At 38.5% G+C, this 22,664-nt stretch overlaps 1 protein-coding gene across 27 annotated transcripts in view; it reads left to right on the top strand.

Annotated features, from left to right (window-relative positions):
• The window catches only part of NRXN1 (neurexin 1), a 720,174-nt gene that overhangs the window by 593,263 nt on the left and 104,247 nt on the right, over positions 1–22,664 (top strand). For all 27 annotated transcript variants that reach the window (XM_049833873.1, XM_049833872.1, XM_049833882.1 and 24 more), the window contains one exon: positions 2,939–3,110. In XM_049833873.1, coding sequence (XP_049689830.1) covers positions 2,939–3,110 — 172 coding nt within the window. The remainder of the gene's footprint in view (positions 1–2,938; positions 3,111–22,664) is intronic.

Raw genomic sequence — 22,664 nt, 5'->3', positions numbered from 1 at the left:
CAGTACAGTGAGTCAAACTACTGCATGATTATGCAAGGGCTTAAAAAAATGCTATCTACAAACAGAGGTGCTTATTGCAACTCAGCTGATACGTGGTGACTTACTGCTTTGTGGTAATGTCATCATCTGTCTGGGCCTGTGTACTGTCGGGTCTTTGCATCATATTTCATTTTGCAGTTCTAAATTGCTGTGCGCAATGGGGTTGTAGTCCATATCACGTTTAGTGTGAGGTTCAGAAGTCAAACTTAAATATGGATATAATAATAAGGAAGACTTAAACTCGAAACCCAGATTTGCTTCCTTGTTTTATGGGAGGTTATATAAATGCCCAGAGGTGCTGAAGAAGTGTGAAATAATGAAACGTATCCTTTCAATATGGAGTTTTTCATGTTCTCAGCTACACAAATGCATTAGAAATACAGCCAAAAAAATTACTACAGTATGTTATCAACTACTAGGGTGATATTTTTTGCTATTGCAGCTGCGTGCTTGGTGTCTGTGCACAGTACTTCTGTACAAATGTTGGGAAGTCAGGGAAACTTGCTTTTTTTTCCCACTAAAAAGTATATTTGTATCAAGTAAGGCTAAAGGTCTGCCTTCAAGTCTGTAAAGCATTCACTTCACTTGCCAATACCTGGCCATTTACAAATGGTTACTTGGTAACCATTGCAACACCGCATGCTCTTAGTTTTGGAAAACCTGCTGGTATATTCGCCTTTTATGCCACTTCATTTTGCCTGCACCTGTCCTATTCACTCAAAGGTGCTTTTTTTCCTTGTCATTTTTTGATCTAAAATAATATATGTATATACATATATATAGCAAGTGGGAAAGCAGGTATGTAAATGTAGGTTATGGATAGTAAAATTATGAATCACCGTAAAATTAGTCAGCTTTTTTTTTAATCCTCAAAGACTTTGATTTCTTTAAAGTAGTGTGAAAAGGTGCATATGCCATTATCATTACATGCTGGTTTTCTGCATTTCGTAAATTAGTAAAAGAGGAGATTGCTTTAGAGCCAGGACAATATTATATTTCTTCGTATACATTTCAGTATAAAGAAAGTAAGCATATGAATGAAACAGGTGAAGCAAATAAGCTATTGCATCCATGGAAGAAAATGGGTGAAATCTGTTCTGAGTCATAGTTGAACCAGTTGAAATAAAACAGAGCTACAGTTACTCTCCCGGCACAAGTGAGAGATTTCTCCGCAGCTCACATGAGACGCAAAAACGGGTGAGCACGTGCTGGGTGAGGTGGATCCCTTACTGACACCCTGTTGGCATGGAAAAGTAGGACCAGCCAACAGAGAAACGTTAAAACAATCCACAAGGAAAAAAAGAAGACTATTTAGAACGTTATTTAAGGAACTGAGCAAATAAAAAAAAATACTTTTCAGAGTCATTCTGCAAATCTCAGCAGGAAATGGTCCTTCTAGGGTTTTAAAAAAGATCTTAGCGGAAGAGGTCATAGTGTAGTGTCAAAACGTTGAGGGACTTGCTCCAAAGGTGTTCAGCAGCTGCTCAACTGTGTAACTGGAATATGCAAGCGCTACTGGAAAATGAAGTCAGGTATTTAAAAAGAGAATAAAATAAAGTGGAAGAGCTCCTGAGTTCTTCACTTGGGAGACTTCCAGAGACAAGGAGCTGCAGGATACGCTTACTACAGGGAGTGCTGCCAGGGTAGTAAAAGAAGGAGGGAACAGACACAAAAGCTATGCAGGAGAGGTTAAGCTGGTTCTGGAAAGATTGACGTGAATGACAAAGAGGTACAAAGTGAAATGTTTCGTTGTGTTTCATCTGGTAGTGTAAAAACTTTAAGAAGTTTTTTAACTTTTAAGAAGGATGTACCAGTACTAATGACATGAAATTTCACATAGAATTGCCACTTATTATGCACAAGCCCCTAATCTCATACCCTGCAGTGCTTTTTTTTTCTCCTCAATTTAATAAATATCCTTATTCAGGAATAGAATTGATTTTATGGCAGAAAAAAAAATCATTAAGTTCTTAAGTTAAACTTTTAATAGACATTAAAGGACTTTGTTAAAACATAAATGTCCCATTAAAGTGAACATCTTAATAATTAAAAGACAATAAAAATGAAAACGTGCCAATATCGCAATCATCTGGAAAATCTGCAGCCTTGGTACTGAGTATGAATGCGCGTGGGAAGTCCCCATAGCCCTGGGCGCACTCAGGCACAGGAGTTTACAGGCAAATCCCAGCAAAAAAAATCAGAGCCTTTGCCCTTAGCTGGAACAAGGTGCTGTCCCTGTGTCACAAATGCCTTTTGCTCCTCTCTGGCTCTGATCAGAAAAGTCCTTGTTAGTCAATTGGTCTGTTCTTGCCTAAATGGTTCAGAGCTACTGCAGTGTGATGCAAAAAAAACCCACTCCATTAGAAAAGAAAAAGTTTCGCCCTTTGTTATCATTTGTGAACACTCTGAGCGTGAATGAGGTTTGGGGGAAGGAGATGCAGGGCTGGACCTTGGCTTTCATAGCCAGAAAATCCTCAAACCTCTTCCAACTGACACTGCAAGGCTTTCCGTTTTGGAAGCCTAAAAGGAAAAATGGTGTTTAATCCTCATGGAGGCGAGGGAGGGGACAAAGAAAGAAAACTTGAGCTTTCCTCCTCCTCCCTCCCTCCTCATCTTGGTCTGAATCTCTTGGAAAAGGAGAGAACTCAATTTGGTGAAATAACTCATTTGGAATATCAATTATCCATCAAAGAGACGTCCTGGACTTACTGAGCTGTCAGGAGGCTTGTCACTGCCACATGCAAGCCTTCAGAAGTTACATCTGAGGAGGGAAGATGTTGTTAGAAATCTTTCCCTGTATGACACACTGTCTCTATTTCTTGCTAAAACAACTCTTAATTAGTTCTTCTTTTTCTTCTTCCTCTTTTTTTTTTTTTTTTTTTTTTTTTTTGACATGCAGCACCAGGGAAAAATTGGAGTTAAATTTAATGTTGGAACTGATGACATCTCTATTGAAGAGATCAACGCAATCATTAATGATGGAAAATACCACGTAGTACGTTTCACAAGAAGTGGTGGCAATGCCACATTACAGGTGGACAACTGGCCAGTTATCGAACGTTACCCAGCAGGTAAGGGCTTACGCTAACGCTTGTGAGTAAGAGGGTGGGGGATGCGTGGAGTTTGGCTCATTTTGCTTCTCTTCTAATACAACGTCAGCTCCTTCGCAGGGTTTTAGTAGCTAATTAAGTAGTTAAAGAGTCCTGAGCAGTATGCAGTTTATGATGATGGTATTTCCTAAGTGAGTTTAAAAGAACAAATTCGAGTTATTACTGGAAGTGGAAAAATACAGTTGTCAAGGCATGAAATAGTGGCTTTGTTTCTTGTTTTCATTTGGGTTTATTGGATTCTTGTTTTAGGGGGGAAAAAAAAGGCTTTGACAAAAGCTACGCAGTAAAGTGACTTCCAAATTGATCTCCAAGTGATGGGGTAAAACTTTTACTGAGGAAAAGGTTGTCTGTGTTCTTTTAATTACAAGTTGTTATTAAAGCAGTCCGAAGCTTATGAATTTAGCAGAAGTGTTCCAGCAGGCATAAAGCAAAAGGTGTATCAGTTATCAATTCTACAACCAACCAACCAAATTAAGGTGCCTTAACTTAAAACGCAAACTACAGGATATTACTTACGCAAGTGACGCTGGTTACTTGAACAGGACTGCTCGTGTGAGTACAGAGTTGCCTTCATCAGGCCTGTATTTAATTTTAAGCAAATGCCATGCACTGAAGATTACTGTGTTACTAATTTTATTCATTTTTAAAGGCAACAGGTTTTTCAGATATGCAAACCCTTTCTTATTGAATAGGACTACTGAGCCATTAATGGTAACTTAAAAATTTGCATGTTATCTGTTAACAGTTGGTCTGTGTGTTTATATTATTAAACAAAAGGCAGCAAATCCAGAGATGTAAGTGAAAGGTATTCTGGTTTGCATATTTTCTATTACATAAATGACAGTTCTGATTTATCTGTTTAAAAGTAGAAAATTCTTCATTTTGGGGGTGGAGTGGGACAGGAGGGTATGTTTCACTAATAAGGAATGCATAAGCCATTCCCTGCACTAATTATTAGTATTTAGATGTTGGTTTGGGTTTTTTTGGTGTTTGAGTTGTAGTCCAGCTGTTCACCTGACTTTTTTAAAAAAATATATGATTTTTTAAAAATCCACAGGTGAAACATAACCCTTCAGATCTTTACTTGGAAAGAATTTAGAATTTAAAATAAAAATTAAAGTGTGCATCGCAAATGAAATTATGTACAGCAGGAGCTGTTAAAAAAAACACCTGTGTGCTAATGCGTTGTGAATGAGTGACAGTTCTGGCAGTTAGAAACAATTAATGGTTTTAAGTTAGATGCATCTCTGAGAGGTGATAAACTCTTGAGGGAGAGGGGGATACTGAATGAGTTATGTCCTGTGATCTTTCAGATATTCATGTTTCCCACGTGTCCCCCTCATTTTCTAACTTTTGCAGTGTTTGGTAAATGGTCCCTGAAATAAGATGGTGGAAACTGGGGAGGAGTGTGTCTTAGTTTGTGTTCAAGACCTATGTAGCAGAAAGGAAAAACAGGTTTGGGATGGATTTTTTGGTTTTATACCTAAATGATGAGCATGAAAAATTTTTTTCTTTTTCTCTGTTCTGTTTCTTCATGAAAATATAAAGTGGCTACAACAAGGACAAACTGCATTTGAGTTCTGAAGATAGTGGCACACAGAATTCATGTATTTATACTGAACATAGATCAATTTAGAAAATAGAGTGATTTCCTTGGGATGGGATTAGTGGGGTGGAAGGAGGTTGCGTGTTTTCTTTGAAAAAGGAAAACAAGGAATCTGAGCTTCTTGAGCTTCCTTTAGCAATCTGTGCACAAGCTGCATTTCAAGGCATTTTCAGTTGCTTCATCAGCCGGGGTACAGAATCTCTTGGCTTGCTTTATTGCTGGATCTTCCAAGACTGCAGTTGGCCTTTAATTTTCTCTGCCTTTCCCATAGTAATATTTTATGGCTCCTGAATACCATAGCATCGCTTTTGGAATCCATCCTCCTCCTTTTCACCTTCCGTCTCTTCTACCCTCCTCCCAGCATGAGAGCACCTAGCCATACCTTTCTTTTATGTTTCCACGCCGCTCCACCAGGTTTGGCACTCCTCATTGAAACCCTTTATAAACGCTAGTTTCTTCACAGATTGGTATCAATGTACCTTTTAGAAAAGACGCAGGCTTGTTCTGAAGACGCTGCTGCCTTTGAGCAAGGTTGATACTTCTCTGAAGATGTTAATGGCACCGTATTAAAAGCTACCGCTGTCACGCCAGTTCTAAAAGTCGTATTTCTAAAATGGATGTCTTCAAGATATCAGGCAGCACAGTTTGGCAAATGCTGCTGCATCCAGTTGAGATGTGCTACTGCTGTTGCTGGTTTAGGGACAGACAGTCATACCTGGCAGTATTGGTTAACCAGCTAACTTGCTCTCTGCTCACATTTTGGATGGAGGACATGTTGCAGTTGTACAATATGGACTGAATTCAGTCTTGTTTGCATGAGGGAGGGCTCGTTAGCTTTCATTTCAGTGACAGAAAGAATATTCTTTTTTTGCTTTGTGACTATTTTTTGAATGATTTCTTTCTGCATAATTTCTTAATGTGCCTGCACCACCGTACCTAAGCACAGACTTCTCTCTCCTGTTTCTGGGGTTTTAAAAGTTAAGAATAGAAACAAGATTAGCAGCTTAATTAGTAAGTTGGTATTCTTAAATACACTGGATTTCCTTTTTTCAAAAATAAAATAATATTAAAAAAAAACCAGTTGGTTTCCTAAAGCGTACCAACTGATCAATCCTCTGCTCTTTCTGAGGAAAGATTATACTCCGAATTACACTTCTGGTCGGAGTGTCTGACTAGAAGACATTGCTTGTTTGTGATCGGCGTCTTAAAATATTGGGTGAAGATTTTCTGAGAGGAGTTTCTGATCAGAGGCTTGGGATTTTCCAGTTTCGTTGCCTGCGTAGCCTTCCTGCAGCCCCCTCGAACTGCTGCAGAGAATGGCACCCGAGGCCCAACAACAGTCGGCGTTGCATCACTTGCTGGGAGGATGCTGTGGGCACCCCTCTTGATGCTCGAAGCAAGCATCTTTTGAAAAAGAGCTGTGGCCCTGATTGTCACAAGTCTGTGTGGGATTTGTAGGGAGTCTGAACTCAGTCCTGGCTCTCGGGAGCTGCCCAGAGTTCAGTGCTCTCACAAAGCGCTTTCTAGCTGGTGTAGCACGCGTGATTCTCTAATATTGCTTTATGAGCAGTCAGAGGTAGACACCTTGCAAAAATTATTGTATGGCAATGCTCCATAGGGCTTCCACGGTTGCTTCATGTGTTTTATCCTAGAGCTGCATAAACTGCAGAAATGACCTTGGAAGCTGATGAGGATCTAGCATGTTTCTCTTGTACACCGTTCTCCATCCCACTAGACTTGAGTGTTACGTTTTCTCAGGAATCTTGTCTGGGCAAAAGCCCCTTCAGTTTGTATCTGAGTATCCATGAAGTGAGAGAGCTGTAAAAGGAAAAAGGTGGGGGTGGCCAGTGGTAGAGGATGATTACCCTTGTAAAGGTGGTTGGCTGGTTTGGAGTATAGTGGGGAAAAAATGTGCTTTAGTCCTAGGCAAATGTGAAGAACTTCAGTGTTCTGAAATGGCTGGATGATTTTCAGAAACAGAGGTTTAGATTTACCTACGTATGTTCTTCCAGACTCCCATCAAAGTCACTTTCTCGTTGTGTCAGTGGCTGATAGGTAGCCCTATGATTGAGAATGGCATATTGTGGGGTTTGGATAGCTAAGATGCCCAGATCTGTACTGGATTTGTATATTCCATCTTTCTTAACTAAATTCAATGTTCTGTCTCTTTACCTAATGATTATCATCCCTCTGCATCTTTCCAAAGAACTTTAATATTTCACCTTGGTGATTGAGGTAGTGATTTCCCGTTAACTTATCTGGATGCAGCCTAATTTCTGATCATATTAAACAGGAATGAGAAATTAGGCTGACTGTGCAGTCAAGAGTTCCTAATCAATAAACTAAGCCCATTTTCCATGCAGATCCTCTCTACTCCTTACAGCTTATCTTGTCTGCTTCGCAACTTAGTTTTAATTCCCTTCCCCGACCGGCTGTCTGCTATTGTGGCGATGGGACTGCACCACAGTAGCAACTCCAGATACGTCTGTGAACAGGCTGTTCTTGTACCTTCAGTTAGGTAATAATTAGACACTGAAATATAGATTTGCTAAGAATGCATTTATGGTAGGAAACGGAAGGACTTGTTAATTTGGGTCAAACTGATCTAACAATTAAGGCCAAAGGAAAAACAACATAATAGGAAATTGGTTTTAGTAATGGCAAAATATTAATTTCAGTATTTTCTAAATAAAATGTTCTGACTTTTCATGTCAAGATTGCCCAGTGTTTATAGGGGATTTAGGTAATCTGAGAACAATGCATTTCATTTGATTTGAAACAACCTTTTCTTCCTTACCTGAAAGAAAATCTGTTTCAAATAAATCAAACGGGGGGGGGGGGGGGGGGGCGGAATCTTTCTCACAGCAGTGCTCATAACCATACCTATTTAACAAGAAAATCAATTTTCTCAATTTTCTAATTTTCCTTCCTTAGTAAGTAGTGAAGGCTGTCCATTTTACCAGTCTGGGAAAGTATATCAGAATAAGCTAGGTGACTTTCTAAAGCCACAATAATCACCATTTACTGTGAAGGATTTTCAGAATTGCTTTTCTTTGAATAACTCTACACTTTATGCAGTCAAAGGGAGTTTGCCCAATGCCGATTCTTTTTAAAAAAAACGGTGCAACCAATCATTTTACCAGCAGGAATGTACTCTTCAGGACTTCCATCATAAATCAGACTGATGCAGAATTTTCCGGATATAAGATGATCTGTTAGCTATTGGCCAACTGGTCTATGGTCTTAAAGCTGTTCAGACTGCTGGGAATACTCAGCAGTTCCCGGGACCCTGCAGCAGTCTGGAAGATACAGTCTGATGCAGGCAAACATCTAAAAATCAAGCCTTCCCAGTCATCCCTGGATCTCTGGTCAGCCTTAGAAAAGCCTAATTTAGTTACAGCTGTCCTCAGGTACCCCACGGCTCCGCAGACCTTGTCAGGGATGTGTCTGACAGACCTAGATCTGACAGCGTGAGCTTCTCACACACGTCGTTCACACAAAAGAGATTGTCCAAAACACTGCCAGACTACTGGAACGGATGTATCTCTGACTGGGGGAGTACAGCTTACGACTGAGCATACACCCACCAAAGAAGAACCTGTGTGAGAATCCATGTATGTTAGCGGAAAATCAAACTGCAGGCTAACGTTATGGTTGGCGCTAAATACCTCGGCCATATGGCAATTGGCAGCTGAAGCTCTTAGGAGTTTGGTATAATACAGAAGAATTCTGTTCTGGGTTTGGGGTTTTTTTTGCTTTATCACATAAGGTTAAGCATCTGAGAGCACACATGTTGTCTTAGGGGCTTTCTCTGGACCTGTGGGCTAAAGGTTGTTATTGCAGAACATCCAAGGGCTAGGGGAATGGGGCATCTCGCTAAAAAGCTTCTCTTGGTCCCTGTATTCTGGACAATAGACAAAGCGTCTGCCGTCCTTTCATGGGATACACCTGACTTTAAGATAAATGCTAAGAGTCAGCTATTACCACGTATCCTATTTAGGCTAAGTGCTATCCGATTGTCTTAGTTTGTGGTGTTCAGATTGACCATAAAATTAACAGAAGACATTTGTGTCAGTACATTTGTTTCTCCAGAATGGATTAGTATTTCTCCAGCAGTCCATGTAGGTGTCTAACATGCATACCATTGGCTTAGAAACACCTTCCAAATTTCAAGCCCCTCCAGCCGCTTCTGAAGAGAATCAAAGTTCTGTTTCTCAGGCATAAGTGTGGCGGCCAGGAGAGATCTCGAACTCTTTCACAAGCATATCTTTGAATATTCTAATGAAATGGACAGACTGCCTGTTATCACCACATCCATGCAAAATTGTAATGGTCAAGGTGAGGAAGGAACCTAACAAGTAAATGGTCACTCAGTATTTGCCTTGCCTTGTATTTGCCATACGGTAATTTTTCAAACTTCCCTGGACGCTGCTGTTGGGACTTTCAGGGTGTTTTCCACGTTGAAATAATGTAAGCCTTCTGACTCCTGCATGTTTAGTTGTTTATTTGTCCAGCGACACCTCGTCTTTACCTTTTTTTTCCTCACTTCCTTCCTTCTTTGGATAAAAGAATACATGTTGGTTGTCTCTCGTGTGCTTTCCTTTGCTATGGACAGAGTTTTGACCCTCCTACAGTCAGATCTGTCACCTTGATAAGTCAATCCCGATGGTGGACGTAGAGGATATGAAGAAAGCCCTCTTCTGATGAGCTGCAAAGCCTGCAGACTTGGAGCAGTCTCTCCTGGTGGGGGCAACGCTCCCAAAGACAAAATAACGACTACCTTTCTGCCCAGGAGGGAAATGCAATGGAAAAGGCTTAAGTTTCATTCACAGCAATTAAGGTTCTGTGAAACAGATACTGCCCGATGTGTCCTGTTTTGTACGTCGTTTTCCTGCTGCGAGAAACTAGCAGTGCCAATGAAACAAGGACATCTCATAATGCTTCGCTCCCCTTGGAGATAACAGGGTTTGGAAAGAACAGGGGGACTTCTCAGGAACTCTCCATCTGGGAATACGTAGAAGATTAATTATACAGCGCAAGTGAACACTTTATGTGTAAATTTATGCCATATGTATAAAATCAGGCTATAGTTGTGGGTCTAAAATATTTAGTCCATGGAATTAGCAAGAGGAGAAAGGGAAAAATAACAGCTAAGTCAGTAGTTCCTTGGTTATCAAGTAATGTCTCATCCTCCCAGATTCGGAAAGCAAAATTCATTGATGTTCTTTACAGCCCTTCATGTGTCCGTTGGAGTCACGTCTCCCTGGGGTTCTGTTCATGCTGAGGTCTCCATCTGGGAATATCTGCTGGTAACTATTATAGTTGAACCTACTGTGGTTTGATAGGAGATAATGGGGCATAAATATGAATGAGTTAAAATACCTTTTTTTTTTTGGGGGGGGGGGGGATTTGCAGAAAGTCTTTGACAAAGTTCCATATGTGAAAATATAAGGGAAGAAATTACACAACGCTGGTGGTAAAGGCAGGGTCCTTTCATAAATCAGACTCTGGCCTAGGGAGAACAGAGGCACAGATTCCCACCTAATGAAAATCAACACTTTAAATCCATTGATTTTCAATGGTGGTATGATCGTTTAAAGCTGAAGTTATATATTCATTAACATTGATTTTTTTAAAAAAGTTAAAAACTATACATAGTGGCTGTACTAGAGAAGATTTCAAGATTACTAGAGAATACAAAGATTAGTGAATGAAGAATTAAAAAAAAATATGCTGCCTTTGACAGGCAATGAAAAAACAAAGTGAAAAAAATGAAAAATGAACAATATTTAAAAAAAACCACAGAAGATATTTTAAACTACAAGCGTTTAAAACCCCCCAATTTTTACATGTCTAAAATTTTAAAATTAAAAATTTAGTGGTTTATGCAATTTATTTGTTTTTTTTTTCTAGACTGAGAGATTTTGTAAAACCTTCATTAGCTTAAAAAATGTTTTAATCGATCAAAGCATTTTTTGTTCTTGTCCCAAAGTTAAAAAATCAACTTGCTTTGTTGTATAGGCATCATAACAGTAAAAGAAAAGTTGATATATGAAAGATACTGCAGACAGGTGAAATAATTTGAATTTTTAAAGAAAATATTTTGAATTAATTGCACTGGCTCAAGACAAAGGTTTAATGCTGTGGACAGCTCATAGATTATTTTCATTAGCAGTTAAAAAACAAGTAAGTTCTGAGAATGCTTAGAATGCTAAAGAAAATATTAGTGGAACTCTATTTAACTCAGTGGCCTGCTTCCCCACTAAAGGATTTGTGGTTTGTTTGTTTGTTTGTTTTCCCATTCCTAATTCTTTTCCCCATATGTATTTACAAGTTAAGTTAGTGATAGAAGAGCTTAAGAAATGAGAAAGAAAAATGTACTGGGTCAAGTCTACTTCTTCACATAAGTTGCTGCTCTTAGAGGGTGACTTAGGAGAAAACTTCTGTGCTTAGAAATTTTCATTCAGTTTCTACTCCGAAGACTTTCCAGTTCATCCCACTTTGTTCTTGTATGTCTTTTCACAGAATAGTTTTCTCATTTCTCTGCTTATCATAGTAGCCTTTCTTTTGATGCTTTTTTGTTTTGAATTCATTTTTCAAAAGCACATGTGGCTGGAAATGAACAGCAGTGAAAACACTAGGACCTCATGTAAAGACATATGAAGACATTAACGCTGAAAGTCATCTCCACTGATGCATTCTAAGATCTTATTTTCCCTTTTCATACCTCAGAACTGGATGGCTCAATATCATTCTGCAGCTGACTAGTATACCCATTGAATGTCTTTCCTCATGAATTCTCTCCTGTAATATCCCAGTTTATTGCAAAACATTGTGTGATTTGTCTTATATCTCAAGTGTGTGACCTGCACTTTGTAGTATAAGCTTTAGTGTCACTTCTGTTAACTCGGAAGGGCTCAATTCCTCTTGACTGGTATCTGTAGCCTCTTCAGAATTACCAATATCTCTAGTTTTATGTCACCTGTGGATTTCATTGTGTGGTCAACATTTTCTACTGAGATCAGTGAAGAAAATACCAAAGAAGATTGGTCCTGGAACTCATCTCGGGTACTTTCTTAGACATTCCACCCTGGTAGTTCTGTGGGAAAACCAGTGATTTTCCTTACACACCTACAGTGGTTTCGGTGGTAGCTCCCATGGCATAGTCTAACGCAGTTTCAGAATTCACCATGGTGTTCATCTTGTTCACTTAATGTAGAACTCAACATTTAGTTTATTCTACTTGCTTGACTTACGCAGACGTAGATCTTCCAGCCATTCAACTAGATGGCATCAGCTCTCCAAATAGTCTGACTGACCTACTCTCTGTTGAGGATTTTTAATTTTCAAATATAGGTCATATAGTGGGGAACAATGAGGGCCAGAAGATGGTATAGTCGACACACTGGCAGGATATCAGGCTGTGGTCTCTACCTTGGAGAGAGGAGAGAGGACATAGAGGAAAAATTCCTTGTTCAATGCTATCCCTTGTCTTTTTTTTTTTTTTTTCCTGCTCTTTACCATACAATTTTTATACTCCTCTATGTTTTCCACAGTTAATCGATGATTTGCTGCATGGCGTCATGTCAAATGCTTTACTGAAATCCAGATAAATTAGATATACTTAATTTTCTTCATCTAGAAAATCAGTTAACTTATCAAATACAGCTATTAGATTAGTCTAACACGATTTGGTAAAGTTTTGCATTTTATCTCATTTTCCAATCACTTCCATGTCTTTAATTCTTTCCTTTCGAATTTGTTCTAAAGCTCCATGTATGGCTGCGGTCGGACTAAATAGTTTGACTGGATGGCTTTTTTTTCCCCCTTCTCGTGTAAAGCTATTACATTTCCTGTTCTTTAATACAAGAAGTAGCATGCCCCGTTGTATAGCTGTATTTAAAAAAATCCTGGCTTGTTATTTTTAAGTTCTGGGGTAGAGATCATCTTCCATGCCATCTGACCCCACAAGTTCATTAAGAATATGTATGTTGTTTTCTTCTCAGCTGTGGAGATCTACATTTTCATAGGCACATTCTTGTTAGACAATTCAATCTGGTGCCTTGGATCGTCATCAACCTTGCTACAAAGTGACTCTCCTTTCCATGATCTCTTCTTGTTTATAGCACTTAAGAACCTCTGGCTTTTAAATTTATTTTACTTTCTTTAAAAGGCCCTTTGACCTTGGGTTTTGGCAACTTTACTTGTATATTTATTTCTGTTTCTAATTCTGAAAGTCACTGCTTTCTTTGATGAGCAAGTCTGGGTTTTTTCCAAGACTTTCATATAGTCTATGATAGTGTAGTTATTCAGCCTAGTAGGTCTCCCCCTGTATATTTTTAACTTTGCAGGTACAAGTCCAAATATGTAACTATATATATAGTTATATATATATATAGTTTGGGGGGTAGGGGGGGTATACTTTACCTTAAAGAATTTCCAAGTGTCCTTCCTGGCTGAGTCCAGACCCTCAGAGTAATTACACAATCTGGTTTTCCACACTTTATCAAATTTTGTTCTTTTGAAATCAAGAATCTGATTTACAGACTTATTTTTAGTTGTCCTTGTATTAATTGGAATCAACTCATGATCACTCAATCAAAAAATGTTTCCTACAATTAACTTGTCTATGTTGTTTTCATTATTTATGCAAAGCAAAGCTAAAATAGCATTGTTTTTTGTTTGTTTCAACTGGACAAAATCTCCCATGAGTATTATAGGAAGCTGATATCTACCTGTAGTCATACAATTATGTTCAGTTATAATATGAATAAAAGAAGGCATTATAGCAGTGTGTAAAATAATGGCATAGAGAATTAAAAATAAGACAAGGAAATCTGTGAAACTCACTTCAGCAAGTTCTCTAGAGTATAGTAAGATGCAAGAAACTACTTTAGCAGGAATCACAATAGATGAAAAATTAATCTTATTTACTGAACCACAAACCAGTAGTTAAGTGATGGATGTAACTAGGCCAGCATGTTACCTTACCCTTGCCAACATGTAATTGCACAACTGATTTCTTGCATCTTTTCCTGATTCATACAGCTCTGACTACCCTTTGGTTATGATTAAATGTGTTTTTCAGCATGTATCTAGGTCTCACTTTCAGTATAATTTTATTGTTCATCTGAAAGACTGATGTTAACAAAAGTGGTGATTTATTTTCCCATTCTCTTTGGGTGAACCTCTGTAACAGCTTATCCAAAGTCAATGAAATATTTATTTTAAAAAAAAAAACATTGCTGCCCTTTGAGAGATTATGAAATTGTTCTATCCTGCTGTTGTCTTTAAATAAAGAGCCTAGGTGATACCCAAACAAGACACTACAGTAAGTGTCTTTTCAAAAAGTGGTTTCAGTAAAGTTTCCTAAATCAGCTTTTTAATTTGACAGCTTATCAGGGGTTTCTGTCAGATAATGCTATATAATAATGCTTCTCTAACTCTGCAGACAGATTTTCTTTTTTCCTTTATTTTTCATCTTGGATATCCTGGTGAAATACAAAGGCTCATCCCTTCTTAGACTTGATAGATCCTGTAATTAAATTCAGATCTTGATAACATGTGTGGCACGGTTGTCATTACTTGATCGCAGAAGGTATAACACCTTTCAGTTAAATACGGCAAGGTGGCACAATGCATCTAGTTTAGAAGGAGAAAGAAAATGTCAAATGAGCAGTGATTCAGAAAAAGTGTTCTAAAATACTGAAAGAAACAGATATCTGCTCTTTTTGTGTCTTGTGGCAAAGGATGGTGCCCATACCTGCTTACCCTAATTAGTCACAAGGTGATGTGGAAAAGGAATTTCTGAAGACCACCACAAGCTGTGGGGATTCAAGTCAGAGGAAGAAAGTGGGAATGAAAACAGATCTCAGAATGAGACACGGCCGATCTGGTCCTATTCACCGCTTCAGGAAGGCCCTTATCTATTAACAATGCCAGTAAAAGTCTGATCGCAAAAGGTGAAACATTGCCAATATATAGGGATTCTTTTGCACGCTTTTATTTGGTATGACACATGATTTCCATCTAACCTGCAGTATCACAACTCATCCAGTGTAGTAGGATAAGTTCAAAATGGGGGATTACTGTGTTGTTGGTTAAAAAGAAAACGATTCAATCAAATTATTTACCAAGGAATTTTAGCTACTCGGTACCTTCCTTAACAATACAATGCTGATACCTGCGATGGAATCAATGTCTTAAAAGATATTTATCATTCCTCTTTTCTTTCCCAGTGGCAGGACCGTGTTGTCAATGCAAAGTTTGAAAGACCAGATTCCTTTATTTGTCTTTCCATTCCGCCTGCCCTCTAGTAGGTTCATAGCTGTCTCGTTCAAGGTCACGCAGGACTTGAAGTAATGTGTCACTCCCTAAACCAAACCAATATCCACTGACTTCAGTAAAATTACCTTTGTGTAACACTTAAGTCGGTACGGTTGTGACCGTGCCCCTCACTTGAGATGCCTTTCTTGATGGGCATACACACGGGATTGCTCTAAGACTGGTATTAATGTTCCCGGTGGCTGACAGAGCATGCAAGAGAAGAACGCGATAGTGTCCTTCTGCCGTGTGTTCCTTCTGCGATGCAGTTTGTTTCCATTAGCTTCTGGGGCAACCCTGAAGTCAGTCTGAAATGGGAGCCTTTCTCAGGACAGAACAAATCAATGCGGTGTTGAGCCTTCCAACCAGACAATCTATCATATGGAAAACAAAATTAATTTCTCTGCAGTGCTATTGTGGTTTAGGTGCTTTCAGAAGATGAGATATTTTTTTATTTGGGGCATATTTGTGCATGTGTCCTCAGATATATTTTACTGGTGTTGTGAGGTGTGACAGAAGAATAGTACTTTATGTCTTCAGGATAAGAACTTCCATTAAACTAACTAATTCAGAAGCAGTCACTATCATTCATACTGAGCGGGGAAAACAGCAACCTGCTCTGCCCTAGATATATTTTCAAGAGATTGAACCACTCTAACCAGGTATCCAGGAGGACACAAATCATTGTTGTCTTGAACATATGAGTATGTAAATCCTTTAGACTCTCTTTCTCCCCTTTGTACCATGTGAACACAGGAGAGAAGATGTACACCCGTCTCTTCACCCTGCGGCATGCTTAGCTTTCTGCGGTCTTAAGCACTGTTGGTTAAAAAAAGGAAAACATCTTGAAACGGCAGTGTCCGCACTTTCAAAATAACTTTTTCTTTAATACTTTGGATTTGAGATTAACGGCAACTTGGTTGTAACCAGTTCTGCAGGACTGTTGTATTGTATCATACATTTAAAAGTGAGTTCAGGGTGTTCCAGGAGTGTTCAAAGAGCTACGTTTACGCTAGAAGGTGTAGCTAAACCAGAGGGTCTTTTTTTGCAGGCTATCCTACCTGTCAGAAAAAGACTGAAAAGTTTGTATGATTTATATAACCTAGAACCCTTATGAGCTTCACAAGAGTCAGATTCTGTAGTACACACTGTTTCAAATAAATTTGAAGCAGAAATTGAACATCCATCGCTGTATCAGAAGCACAAAACGTGAACGACATCCTGATTTCAACCCCTTACAAGCAGAAGTTAGCTGAATTAAAGGCAGTGAAATTATGCTTTTACAAATTGGTTTAATTGAGACGTGAATGGTTTATTTTCCTCAGTGGACTATTTCTAAGGAGTTAAATGGCCTTTCTGGTGCAGCATCGAGTTTAGTGGACATTAAAAAATTGAATGAAACACAATATTGTCAGGGTTAAGTATATATAAAGGCAATTTTGATTTTTCTGTTTTACGGAACTGATGGGCATTAATAGACTACTGGTTTAAAATTTTAAAATTACAGTTTCAAAATTGGGTGAAGAGAATAAGTATGGCCTTTTCAAAAGAACAAATGGTACTCAAAGTTTAACTGTAGCTGGTTATAGGGCTAAGTCTTGAAAATAGGCTCTCATTTCAGAGCACAGCAATTTTCAACCAAAGGCTTCTTGAGCATTCCACTTTAGGGTCCCAGTCCTTTAGTTCTCTCTCATGCAAATTCATATGTGGCTTTGTCTGAACTAAAATACATGCTTCAGGCTCAGTTTCAGGGTTCCTCTTCCCTTTAATTTCTCTGGTGCTCATCCTGTGTGTACAAATCATCCTTTTGGAGCCAAATTACTATCCGCAGAGGTGCAGCACTGCAGTGTTCAGCGTTGGAGTGACTGGGGAGCCTGCATATCACAGCCAAACATCTCATTGTCAGTCCCAAAGCAGATGGATACTCTTCATAAAAGTGATGAGCAGTGAATATAGTTAATTTTTCATTAGTCAGCTTGAGCTAATAAACTGAATATTGCATTCAACAAATGGTTATCAGCAAGGAGCTTTCATTGCCTGGAAACACGTCCAGTGGGGTTCTGTACTGGGCTTGAAAATAACTGACACTTTTATAAGTGGCCTGGAAGTCTGCATAAAGTCATCGCTGATGATGCGTGCCTGTTATAAAGACAAAGAAAAGTGGTAAATAATAGTGAGGGCAGGGCAAATGTGGTGTGTGAACACGATTGCTTGGGAAGCCAAGGATTTAAAGAAAGTTGCGGAAAGCGCTGTAGCAGTGCTAAATGCCAAGGTATGGGTCTAAGAGAAAGGAGTGAAGGTTATGGCAATGTAAACAACGTCCTGGAAATGTATAATTCCGAGAAGTCACTTGTGGGGCTCTCGTCTTCCAGGTTGCTCTGTAGGAAACATCATGTGTTGCTGTGACAAAGCAGTTTATGGAAATCGCTTTGTGGGCACAAAAGGCTAAAATGTAAGAATTGGAGAGGATTTTACCATCCTTTACAGCACTTTGAAACCAGCTCTGGAACAGGTACCAAAGTCTGTACCTGGGGTCTGTGGTTCTATGGAAAAAAAGAACTTGGTGCATGTGTAAGAAGAGCCCAAAAGAGGTGCTATCTCCACTGATTTAGAGTGTCAGAAAGAAAACTGTGCAGTGACTTGATTTCAGCAGAAGTGCTTTTAGGGGGAGAAAACACTAGATTCTTGCAGTGCTCTTTAGCTGTTCCTAGAAAGCCGTAACCAGAACTAACAAATTCATGCAAGAAATAGAGCACATGATTTCAACTGTGAGCCTTGGAATTCACTGCTGAGGGATTTTCCTCTACTGTGTATCATCACATTAGAAGATGTTTTCTTGGAAGACTTGCCTGAGCCTGTTACAAGTTATGAATTAACCAAAGAATAGTTTTATGGCTGAACACAGGATTAAGGGGGTCAATAGTTGTATCCTGCAATATGCAGATCAGGTTATGCCTATGTCTATATTGGGAGTGTATTATCAATGTAAGGATAAAGCTATGGTAACATTGTCTTAGTAGTGCAGTTATAACTATACCTTCCCAGGAATTAACCAAGTCAGACCAGAAAAAGGAATGTTTCCAGGTATAATTACTATATCCAGAAACATTACTGTGCCAAACAGCAGCTCTACAATGCCTTCAACATGTCAGTCCTATTGCATTAAAGTGAGAATGTGCTTGCAGTAGAGCAGAAAGAGAATACTGAAAATATTACCCCAATCCTAATGTATCATTTATCTTTCTCTTTCTCAGCTTTGTATATTTATATATCCATAAATCCTGGTAGCAAGGAAGATGATTGTTAGTTAGCCGCTTGCTTAGCCATTCTATCTGATATCTCACAGTTTGTTACATATATTTTTTCCAGTAGCTGACTTTAGTTAAAGAGCATTCTATGGAGTAAGCCTGCATACAGCTTTTCCAGCTGAGCTGGAGAGATGAGCCATGTTGCAAGAGTCTGTCAAAAATAATCTGCTGTTTGTACACTTTCCTTATCTGCCATTGCTCTGTGGACGGGAGAACCATGGGTGTTCTGTGCGGAAAACAAAACGGGATGTTACTCCAATCTTTGTCAGAAACGTGGTTTAGCCTTCTGCTTTACTGATGGTAACAATCCATCCTGGCAGTTAGATATATTTTAATCGTAATTGGATTTACTTCAGCCTTAGCCGTGAAAGTTTGTTTATAAGTTCTGGTGTTCTACTTTAGAAGCAGTGGCAAACCAAGAACGGTAGGCAGTTTCCTTTTCCCACCTAAGCTATTGATCCCATGGCAGTACTTTCACGGGTGATGGTGGACAATGGATTGATGGAATGTAGTCCGTCCTTCTTAAGAATCCTGAATTTTATCTTGACAATATGCTTATTAAACTGGAATGCATTAATATTTTATTAGTAAGCCATCTGCATGTTTTACCTGTTAGCGTGTTATCTCCTTAGAATTAGATGTTTATGTAATGCTTCATCGTTCCCAGTACCATCATTTAAAAATAAAAATAATTTTAATAGCATATTGCATTATATTTTAATAATAATGCATTAGTGCTTTGTGTTAGAGAAGCTACTAGAATTCATAAAGCTGGAAAGATGATAATATCTTTTTCTAATTTCTTCAACATAGTGGGTTTCAGTAGGTTTTTAAAAGGTCAAGTGGTTTCCTGAGAAAAAGTGGATGTGTAAATTGTGCTAGCAGAGCTGTTTTCTTTGAAAAGTTGTTCTTTTCCCCATTTAACATCTCCTAAGTGTTTCAAAGTAGAAGTTGAGTCTACTTTTTGGATATTGCATCAGTGAATGGATTTTTGTAAAAGAAAATGAAAAATTAAACATATTGACAGTTGACTAGCAGTTACGTATTTCCTTGCAAATTCATATACGCTTAAATAGTTCAATATTGATTGTTTTTTCATTCTGGTCTTTCAACTCAGATTAACTCTGAAAATCAAGCCAATAAATTTAGACCTACACAAAAGTTAGCTGCCAGCTTTGCATTGTCCACCTAAAACGTGGCCTTCTTAACTTTAAAACGGAGCAGCTCCTCGTATGAAAGTGTGTTCTGGGCAAGACCTTAAAGAATTGGGATATCTTAATTTAGCTGGTGCAGGTCAGATCCATACGTTAGTTCTGCCATTGGAGTCGGTGGCTTTCTCTTCTAGTTGCCGAAGGCTACCTTGACACCAGCTGTCATCTGAAGACATCCAAGAAGAGATCTCTAGCTTTAAAGGCCATTTCAGGCCATGATTTAGCAAGGCACTCAACAGTTGCTTCTGTGGTTGTCGTTCAGTGTGTCTTTAAGGGCTTTTTCAGAATAGGGTGCGCTAAAATGGACTTTCCATAAGAGCGGTTGGTGACAACACTGACAGCCTTCCTCACACCTATCCCCCCTCACGAGCGCTTTATTCAGCCTTTCTCCCATTTTTACACGGAGAATACGAGAAGTCATGAAGCGCAGATTTCGGGAAAGTGATAAATGTGGTAACCACCCTTTCCTATCCTTGAGAACTTCCCAAACCATAAAAGAAGGAAACTATAGAAGAGTTTTGGACATAGAATCACAAGGGGAAAATACTTAGCTAATTGGAAACACTTAGCAGATTTTAAAAAAATGAGCTGTATTTCATAAAAAGTTATAGTGATGCGCTACATATCACAGATTGTTTTAAATGGAAAATATTAGTGAAGCTTTTTTTTAATGCATAATTAGGGAATCGGATTATTTCACCTTTTAACAGATAAAACTAAATCACTGCTGGGAGTCTACCCACAGCCATTATGCTATTCCATGTTGGACTGCTCATTATAGTTCTGCAGTCCTAAAGCACTCCTCTGCTTTTATCTCAGTGAGCATCTGTTTCTATTATTTACAGTTTCTGTTTCTATGTCTTGCCAAAAGCATTAAAAAAACCCTGTATGTACAAGTTTAAACCTTTCCATTTGAAATAGATTATTCTTTTATAGTAAAATGTCTGCAAGGCATAAATACACAAATTGAAATGCCACTTTTAGACGGAACTGAAAGTCTGGAGCTTGCTTTGGCCAAGGGCTACTTTTTTTGCTGCACTGCTGACACAGAACAGATTTTTCTCTCTTAAATGCCATTTTCTATCTGTATGGGTGCAATTGGTTTCTTCTGCTTGGCAAAGGCTTGTCCAAATAATGACCTCACTTTTGTTGTTTCCACTGGCTTCTGTGTAATCACGCATATCCCTAGGAGAACGAGCTGATGCGGCCTCGGCAGATGTAACGAGTGTGACAAAGCACCTGTATTGTCCAGGACTTTGGGGCATAGCGGTAGTTAAATTTTCATGCTTTGTGAAAGAACATGAAATCAACGTTTTTCATATTTGCAGTTGCGGTCAAGTTAGTTTGTGTGCTGTTTATGAGGGTTGATGCTGATTGCCTTGGATTTCTTATGGTTTTTATGTCTCTGGCCATGTAATGAGCATGAAATTATCCTCAGTGCACCCCGCATTGCCTCCAAACAGTCTGCTAGAGCAGTTCAAATGCAGTAGCTTTGGTGATCACACCTGAAGGCCAAACTCTCTTTTACTCTTTTGTAAATCACATAACCAAGAGCAGAATTTAACCCCAGAAGATTATTTTTTTTTTTTAAATTTTTTTAAATTGTTTCAGGTAAATTTTCATGTTGCAAATGGCCCAGAAATAACATATGGAAAAATTATATAGAACGTCCCAAAGCTTTTCACTGACTACAATAAAATGCAATGGTATAAACAATGACCTTTTGACGGTTTGTCCTATTCCGTCCTCGGAACTTGCAGTGTGATTAAACTTAATTAGGAGGCTTGCACATAGTTAATAAATCCTTTCTTATTGATGTCTTCTGCCTGAATACTGGATACTCATGGGGATACAGGCCAATAGAAATTTAAAATAAGAGCTGAGCACGGTGTTTTCCACTTGCCATTGTTCATTTATATAATGTGAGTATTATTTCTGTCAAGAGACATTCTATATAGCAGCTCTTTGCTAACATGAAATGAAGATCATCCAGATTGCTACCTGGGCAAAAGTCAGAAGAACGCATTCAGTAGTTGCTATCTCAGACCTAGCTAATTTTAGATACCATAGGGTTGAAATAGTCTTCATTTTCCAGCTGTTGAAAACCTATTGAATAAGAAACTGCTTACAGTCAACTTCTGGTTAAATTTCTATAGGAAAAGTAACCTTAAATTCTGTGACATTATGATTGAGAAACAGTTCAGAGTCCTTTTACCTTGGAGAACTGCAAAATATCACTCTCGGAGTGATGTGGGGCATGGCACTGTACTTATAACAATTCATTTTTTTTAATACTTTAATCTTCCTCTTTAATGATTTCTATCAATTTTCCTGCCTATTTTAGCAGCAGCCATACAATATTAGCTCCTTAAACGCTGCACAGGCAGTACAAAGGATCTTTTTAAAACTCCTGATAACAAAATATGACCTTTAATTTATCAGACAAGTCCTATGTTTTCTTATCTCCTTCTTGTTGCTTTTCATCTTCTCTTGCTTGCTTTTGATATAATACACCAATCTCTCAAAGTAAGCAATCCAACACTGTACAAACCAAGACAGATACTGCATTATAGTGAGGCAGTAGGAGTCAGGAAGAACACACTCTTCATTTAATTACTAACTAATCCAGTGAAAAATAATCAAAACCAAAACAGGGCGGAAGGTAGTTGATTTGAAGTGAAGGTTCGGATCTCCCTGAGAGGTTAATGAGAGTTCTCAGTTTTATCCTGTAGAAAGTTGTAAAAATATGGTTTAGTTCGTTTAATATGCAAGCATGAAACAAGGAGCTTACAGGTGAACATAAGATGTTTTGGTACGGTCTGTACTATCTGTGGAAAAGGAATCAACTTACACATACATCTTTCAGTAAGTCTGGTATTTGGATTCTTCTTTAAGGCAATTAAGTTTTGCTTTGTTTTGCTTAGCAGTATTATAAGCCACCGATGAGAGATTTCACTCCGCTGTGAAGACTGTTGTCTGTCATTCTGTGAGCAGAGTATTCTCTTGGGATACTTAATATTCATTATAAGGAATCTGGGAGTCCCTGTAAGGCGAAAAAGGCTATATT

The sequence above is a fragment of the Accipiter gentilis genome, chromosome 30 (genome assembly GCF_929443795.1).
Source record: "Accipiter gentilis chromosome 30, bAccGen1.1, whole genome shotgun sequence".
In the NCBI taxonomy this organism is placed as follows: Eukaryota; Metazoa; Chordata; class Aves; order Accipitriformes; family Accipitridae; genus Astur; species Astur gentilis.
This window is presented reverse-complemented; position numbering and strand designations above follow the sequence as displayed.